The 8,017-nt window shown below is 42.3% G+C and overlaps 2 protein-coding genes across 2 annotated transcripts; one reads left to right on the top strand and one right to left on the bottom strand.

The window, feature by feature from the left end:
- Positions 1-111: 111 nt before the first annotated feature.
- On the top strand, positions 112-3,915 carry LOC108894712 (SLIT-ROBO Rho GTPase-activating protein 1-like). The gene is made up of 2 exons (XM_018693332.2): positions 112-306; positions 1,146-3,915. The coding sequence occupies exons 1-2, from the start codon at positions 112-114 to the stop codon at positions 1,332-1,334; spliced, it is 384 nt and encodes a 127-aa protein (XP_018548848.1). The 3' UTR covers positions 1,335-3,915.
- Positions 3,916-3,950: 35 nt separating this feature from the next.
- On the bottom strand, positions 3,951-6,469 carry LOC108894711 (coiled-coil domain-containing protein 113; the record flags this gene model as incomplete). Its single annotated transcript, XM_018693331.2, has 6 exons — positions 3,951-4,604; positions 4,803-4,958; positions 5,235-5,342; positions 5,492-5,590; positions 5,837-5,947; positions 6,422-6,469. Coding segments are annotated over 6 exons (663 nt in total), but the record flags the coding sequence as incomplete, so codon positions are not given.
- Positions 6,470-8,017: the final 1,548 nt, after the last annotated feature.

The raw sequence follows: 8,017 nt of genomic DNA, 5'->3' as shown, positions 1-8,017 counted from the left end.
TGCCTCCCAGCAGGGTCACGGCGGACATGGCGGCACCCCAGAGATGGGCTCCCCAGTCCTAGGCCATTTCAGCCCACGGGACATGCTGCGGAGTCGCAACCACATGCCCATATGGACAGCCCCGAACGGCGGCGCCGCACCGGCCACGGCAGCCTGACCAACATTAGCCGCCACGAGTCGCTGAAGAAGATGGAGAGCCCCCCGATCCGTCGCTCCACCTCCTCGGGCCAGTACACAGGCTTTAGTGATGCCCACCACCACCACCACCACGGCGGCAAGCCCCTGGATCCGGAGAGCATCGCACAGGTCAGCGCGGGACGAGCGGCGACCCGACCGCAGCTCCCTCCACCATCAAAGCCCTGCCCCGCCCTGTAAAAACATAGTCAGTCCCTGTCTTCTGCTTCCTCTGGCTGCAACTGTGTCCGAGTGCTAAATACACGCAAAAGACTGGCTTCACAGGCAGACAGCAGGGAGCATAGTCTGAGACTGGGACTCATCACTATATATTTGCTGTAGATTTGATTGTGAGCATACAAATTCTGTCAGATAATGGAAAGCTCCTGCAGAATATATCAGTTCTGACTGGTAATAATTTGTGCTGAAACACACATCCATTTCTTGCATCGCTGCTGATAGGAAGGTGGTGGCTCTAATTTGATTTGAATAGCAGAACCATAATTGATGCTTGTATAGAGCCTCAGTTAGAAAGCAGAGGTCACAGAGAGCACTTTAAACTGTGCTGGGCTGTCTGTCTGCCTTCTGGGAGCATGCTCAGATGAACACATCTTGTCATCTCTGCATCTCCTTTGCTATCCAAAGTCATTAGCATGCAGAGGGAGAGGTACTAGTGCCAAGTAATACTCTACTAACTCTCTGCATGTATAATGCATGCTTGGTGTTTTCTTGAAAAACTGTCACTGTGGTCTTCTGTTAACATAGTTTTTTATGTTTCCTATGTACCTAACTCTACCTTCTCCTCTCTTTCGTGTCCTCTCTGTTTATCTTCATCTTGTTTTTTTTCCTTGTTGTCTGTTAATTTTTTCTAATTTTTAACTCCAACCTTCCTATTTTCCACTCATCTATGTCATTATCATCATTCCATATCCTCTCTCCTCTCTTACTCACACTCTCTTTGTCTCCTTCAGGACATAGAAGAAACCATGAACACGGCTCTAAATGAGCTGCGCGAGCTGGAGCGGCAGAGCTCAGCCAAGCACGCCCCGACGTGGTGCTGGACACCCTGGAGCAGCGGCAGACCTCCGGCAGCAGCGGCGGGGGTCCCACGCCGGCCAGCTCCAGCGAGTCCCTCAGCCCCATCCACGGCGTCATGCTGAGGTCCACAGCCAACACAGAGCCGCCCATCCGCCGCAGCACCAGCTCCTCCAGCGACACTATGAGCACCTTCAAGCCCGTGGTAGCGCCTCGCATGGGGGTGCAGCTCAAACCTCCCGCCTTGAGGCCTAAGCCCATGGTTCTCCCCAAGTCTAGCCAGGCCCCACAGCCTCCAGCTGCATCTTCTCAGGATCCTCTGGACAAGTCCTGCACCATGTAACTTCTAGGACAGGAACCAGAGATGTAAAACAAAATCAACTTCCAGGGGGATGGAAAGTGCTAACATTGTCTAGACTACATAGATATACTGCAAATAATATCTAAGAGCTTGTAACATACATGGACCTGGACCTGGATTTCTTTGTGGTGATTTGAAGCTGAAGTGAGATCCTGAAGGGGACTCTAGCAGGATTTGACAGGCTGGTGTAGGAGTTACAATGTAGACAGATTTGTCAGTCAGACAAATCTTGTGTCAATAACCTTGCACAATTAGGTGTTAATATGCTTAGGTTAATATTATCTAACATATGTCTTTTTCTAAAATAAATTCAAACAACAAATCACAAAGGCTTCCTTCAAGGTTTTAGAAAATGTATGCTAGTTAGTGTAGTTTACAGACTGTCATGAACTGTGTAACTCTGAACAAACCATGGTGCATGTAGCTCCTCTGTTTACCACTGAACCTGAAACAGAGCTTGATGAGAAGGACTTAGGAGGCCCCCTGAAGGTGTTGTGAACTGCTTCAAAGGCCTTACTGACTTTTCCGATGTAACTAATTTTAACTGTTGAATATTATAAAGGTGCTGTGACTACCTGGACAGACGTGGTTTGAGGATTGGACTGATAACAGGCCTGGTGAGCCCTTAGTAACTAACGGTACTCTGTTAATACATAAGTAGTACTGATTCACTAGCGTGTAAACTGCAACTTTCCTTGGCAAGGCATACCATTGTCAGTTGTGTGTCAGATATGTACAAAGATCACCTCTTTGCTGGATTTGCTCAAAATTATTTGAACATATTGCCTGGAACAAGATATGACTATTGGATAAAACCACTACTTCATTATATAAACTTTGAACATTTCAATGTATTCTTGAATTCCTGCATCAATAACTCATGATGAAGGGATAAAATATGCCTAATAAATTATGCCTTTACATCTGTATAACCTATGGGGAGCAGTGTGAAAAGACAAATCATCTCCTACCTACAGTATATACAATACATAGGCCATTATACAGTGTGAACCACATGCCATAGCTTTTTTTTATGCCTTGCTTGGCTTTATCTACCCAAAGACATGGCTGTATAAGTGTAAAGCATGGATGTTGATCCTCCATATATGATGTAGGCATTCTTTTTATTGACTGATGTGTATAGACTCAAGGTAGCGCCCTGTGGGAGTTCTGCCGGTAGCCATGGACCTAATGACTGTTAGTGTAAAAGCCTCCTAACATGTTCCCCCTGCTTCCTTTGCTTGTCTTTGTCAAAGTCTCAAAACAGCAGTTTGCTTCTAGTCCCTCTAGTCTGTTTTTGTTCAGGTGAGAATGCCAACAGTGTGTTTTTGTGTCGCTCTCTGACTGATGCTGAGGCTTCCTCTTCGGACTTGCTGCATTTGTGGAAGATGACACTTTAAATGGCTGATGTCAGCGGCAACAGGGAAAACGGCACATGTGGAACAGGAGGAAGTCTCACACAGTCAGCAATGACCAGCCCGTGTCAGTCAGCTCAAATGTGTCCAGGTCAAGTGATTATTTCAAAATGCAATAGCCCCATAAAACTGTATGTGCCAGTGAGTTCCAACTGTGTGACTGCACCCCCTATGTATGTGTCTTTTTAAAGTAACCTCTGTACTGTAGAAATAACAGAATTGGGTGCATGTCCTGGGGATGTTTGACTAGCATAATAACACTTAGAAGAGATTTGGTTTGCAATGAATTAGCAATGCTCTCTAACAGCAGGTTTACACTATCTTTGACTTGACAGATATTGTGTGTATAATAATCAAAAGTTAATTGATTTCTGAATTACTAACTTTCATTATTTTTATAATCTTTGTTGTTATATTCGTTGTGTTTCTGGGTTGAAATGACTTCAATTTAGAACAAGTGATGTAGAATAAATATCCAGAGATGCAGGTGTCCCACCTACAGTATGAAGCCAGTTGTATAAAATGTGTGCTTTTGTCACTATGTAACATCATCAACAGTAGGACTCAGTTATGCCATCTGTAGGCGTTAAGCTACTCTGTGGTGTTATGTACATCTGTAGTATGTACTTGTGAAAGTGCCTTTGAAAATGTTTTAGAAGAACTGCAGACATCCTGTCCTGTTGCATTTTCATGTCAGATGCTGTGTTTTTGAGAAATGCAGTGCAGGAAGAAGACACATGAATAAGTAATGATGCCATTTTCCAAACAGTTATATGACAGAATTAATAATAAATAAACAGCTTACCCATTGTGACATTGCACTTTTATGTATATAACTGTATATATGGCATGTAACATCATAACATTTAGAGTTCTTTGAGGGCTTATACCTCCAAGGATTTCTTTCTAATAAAGAAAATAGTTTGTCGAGTCTGAGGTGGATTTTTTTCCCCCACTTTTTATATTGAGTAACTTCAACCTCAGCTCAGAAATCTGCACATTTTAAATATATAAAGAAACATATATTAGACATTAAACATATGAAGTATGGGTACTTGTATGTATTGGATTGAATACACTGTAACCATGGTATACTATCTTTGTAGTATAAGGTTATTTTTATTATTTATTGTATTTGGGCTGTTACTTAAAGAACATCAGCACAATTCATTCTTTGTAATGATGCATGGTAAAAGGCATTCAATGATACATAATAAGTATGACTAAAAAAAATGGACAGGATGAGGAACCTCTAAGCCAACAGCACATTGTTTTCTCTCTACATTCCCCAACAAACATTACAAGAAAGAATCAAAGTTGTTATGACAACTCATCAAATGTTGACTAACTGTAATATTATGAAACAAGGCATTTGCAGCTGTAGCAAAGTTTCCATCCTTCACCCATTCATCCCATTCATTCCATTCAGACCATTCATCCTTTAATGAATCCTGCAGGCCTTTCAATTCTCTGCTTCTCTATATGTTGTGTTCTGCTATGTATGGGAGCTTTACTGGGATTTGGTCTTCCCCAGACCTCACTCCAGCTGCAGCACTGTTTGCAGGAGTAAGAGTGGCTCTCTGTTTGCTCCAGGCTTTAGAGTGGGTCTTCAAGGCCATCTGGTGAAAACAGAAAAGAGGGAGCTCATTGTTCTGGATATTGTCACACACACACACACAACTCCCCAGCTGGACTGAGACATGCTGTGGTATGATAAAGTGGAAAACAAGATATTGCACTTCAAAATCTCATCCCATTTCAACGGAGGTGACAGAGTTTATTGTATTTGGGGAAAGACGATAAAACTATTGGTTTACCTCAGCAATCCCAACCTTCCTCTCCCAAGTGTGGATGCTCTGCTGCAGCTTCTTGTATTTGTCCTTGACGTGCATGTACTCAGTGATATCAGGAGCCTGATAATCTGACATCTGGCGGCGCAGGTGCTGGTTTAGGGCCTCTGCCTTTAAACGTTCCTGAAAAGAGAAACAGTTAGGAAGAGAGGACAGAACACACAGGGGGAATTAGTTTAAAGGGCAGGAAACACACAAAGTACAATTCATAGAAGAAATAAAGGAAATATTAACTCATTGCATTGTTTTAGTCTGTCCTACAATAATTTAATGATAATTATTTTTGCTACTTTTGGGTAACCAAACCATGTATCAGTCACTGAATTTGATGTGTGTGGCCACATTGATCTCTCTCACTTAGGTTCTTAACATTGACAAATTTTTGGACTAGACACAAACCTCCTCAGCATGCTGTATCTCCTCCTCAATTTTTGCCAGCATCTGCTTTCTGTTGTTGATGTCATCGCTCAACTCTTTAGACTCCCATGTCACACTCTGTAGCTTCTCCTTTTTACACACACACACACACACACACACAGATAAGATGAAGAGGATTAATTTTACTGAAAATGTGCGACACATTTTGTAAATTGAATTGAAATTAGTTAGACTGGAAACATTGTCTGTCTCTCTCAAACAACTTTATAAGGAGTCACCTTGTGTGAACTGAGGACACGTTGTACTTTCAAACTGTTGACTTGAAGTTCATCCAGATTTTTGTCGATTCTCTGCTCACTGTACTCCTGGAAAAATTCCTAGATACACAGCACCATGCATTGTTACATTTATTAATTAGAAAAAATAAAGCAAATAAAAATCCACATTTAACAGGTCAATTTTTTAAGTAATTAATTAACTAACCCTTGTTTTCAACCCTTGTTTTCATTTTAACTCACAAACTACACAATCAACTGATAATCTATTGAGACATAATGAATTGAACTGGAATTTCTTTCTACTTTCTTAGCCTGTCTGTATATATTCTTGGTTTCATTCTCTACCTCGTACTCGGCTTTTCCCGTCTCTTTTTTCTGTTGAAGCTGCTGCTGGAGCTTCTTCTCCTGGACCTTTAGTGCCTGGTTCTTCAGATTTAATTTTTCCAACTGGGCGACCTGTTTGAATTGTGTGTGTGTGTGTGTGTGTGTGTGTTTGTGAACAGAGCAGACAATGTGGACAAAGGGAGGAAAATGATGCACTGCAGGAAGCAGATATAATCAAAAAAGCAAGTAATAGTAATAGTTACTCAATATCCCAGTCCTTTGTCCTTCCCATTAAAAGGATATGAATAATATGTGTTATTTTGCTCATTTGCTCCAGCATGAAGAAACAGCTGATGTATTCAAATACAAGATAGTCAGAGAAACATCATGTTAGAATCCCTGACATTTATCTCTGAGTGCTCAGAGGCTGTACAGGCTAATGGTTCAAGTAAAGAATGCTAATGATGCTAAACATAGCATTTTAGGGGTGAGAGGCTAATGTAGGAACAAGTTATTTTATAAAAACTACATAACATATTTGGGTTAAAAAAAAATCAAATACTGCTTCACACAGGGTGATGTTATCAGCCTGAAACTGATTTTTACCTTAAACTTGTCTTGGATGTACTGGAGCACCTTCTCTGACTCCTTTATTAGGGCCCGAGCAACGAGTTGCGTGGGCCCAACGGGGCCATGCAACGAGTTGCAAGGACCCTCTTGTTTTCGGTCTGTTTATTATTATTATTATTATTATTAGGGCCCGAGCAACGAGTTGCGTGGGCCCAACGGGGCCATGCAACGAGTTGCAAGGACCCTCTTGTTTTCGTTCGGTTTATTATTATTAGGGCCCGAGCAACGAGTTGCGTGGGCCCAACGGGGCCATGCAACGAGTTGCAAGGACCCTCTTGTTTTCGGTCGGTTTATTATTATTAGGGCCCGAGCAACGAGTTGCGTGGGCCCAACGGGGCCATGCAACGAGTTGCAAGGACCCTCTTGTTTTCGTTCGGTTTATTATTATTAGGGCCCGAGCAACGAGTTGCGTGGGCCCAACGGGGCCATGCAACGAGTTGCAAGGACCCTCTTGTTTTCGGTCTGTTTATTATTATTATTATTATTATTATTATTATTATTATTTTTTTTCTTCTTTTTCCGCCTCTTAGATCGGCTTTTTGAGGGCCTTAACATGCGTGAAAACTTACCAAAATTTGCAGACGCGTCAGGCACGGCGAAAAATTTAATAATTTAGGGGTCTTGAGCATGGGTGTGGTAAAATGGCCTCGGTAGCGCCACCTACATTTTTAAACGGAACAGCCCCTCAAGCCCGTTGCGCCTAAAAATCTGAAAATCTGCACACATATGTAACATCCCATGACGCACCAAAAAGTCTCTTGGAGCCATATTCTAAACCCAACAGAAAGTATTTTTATTTTGACCGGAAGGTGAAAAAATTGTGTGTTTTTGGCCATTTCCAGGGGTCGCTTGAACGCGAACTAGTCCTAGACGCATTATCCGATTGACTTCAAAACTTAATAGTATGTTCTTAAGACATAGACGATGTTAAATTGCGGCAGATTTTGAGTTTTTGTTGAAGGGCGTGGAAGTTATGGCCCCTCAAAGTTCGATTACTCGCCACGAAACAGGAAGTTGCTTTATTTTTGCTATATTTCGGCCATACTTTGTCCAAACTGCATCAAACTTTACAGGATTGTTAATGGTACCTATCTGCACACATCCATATGTCAATATTCATACAATTGTTGTAGCGCCACCTATTTATAGCAGGAAATGACATATTTTATAGTGTGATGTCCAGTTTCTAGACGGGTGACCAGATTCACTTCAAATGTTGTCAGCCCCTCCTTGAGGAATTTTTTGGAAGACTGGCTCCGAAAATTGTGAGTTTTGGTCGAAGCGTGTGCCGGTTCTGGCCCGTCAAAGTTCGGAAACCCAACTTCCTGTTTGAAACCTCAGATTTTGGGGTAACTTCCTGTTGCGACTCTCTACTTTATCCTATAGATGGAGCCATTGTATTACTCTTTGATGGGTTTTTGGAAGGGGGTCTCTGTGTGTGTGTGTCTGTGTGTGTGTGTGTGTGTGTGTGTGTGTGTTTGTGTTTGTGTTTGTGTTTGAGGGGGGAGGGGAAGAAGAGTTGATTGAGTCTGTGAGAAGCTGCCACAGAGAGGTTACAGTCAGGAGAGCCAA

This window comes from Lates calcarifer, unplaced genomic scaffold (genome assembly GCF_001640805.2).
Source record: "Lates calcarifer isolate ASB-BC8 unplaced genomic scaffold, TLL_Latcal_v3 _unitig_3795_quiver_2793, whole genome shotgun sequence".
Classification (NCBI taxonomy): Eukaryota; Metazoa; Chordata; class Actinopteri; family Centropomidae; genus Lates; species Lates calcarifer.
This window is presented reverse-complemented; position numbering and strand designations above follow the sequence as displayed.

Coding starts and splice junctions, on each gene's coding strand:
- LOC108894712 (XM_018693332.2), top strand. CDS start 112: ATGGACAGCCCCGAACGGCGGCGCCGCACCGGCCACGGCAGCCTGACC. Junction 307..1,145: donor ATCCGGAGAGCATCGCACAG/GTCAGCGCGGGA, acceptor TGTCTCCTTCAG/GACATAGAAGAAACCATGAA.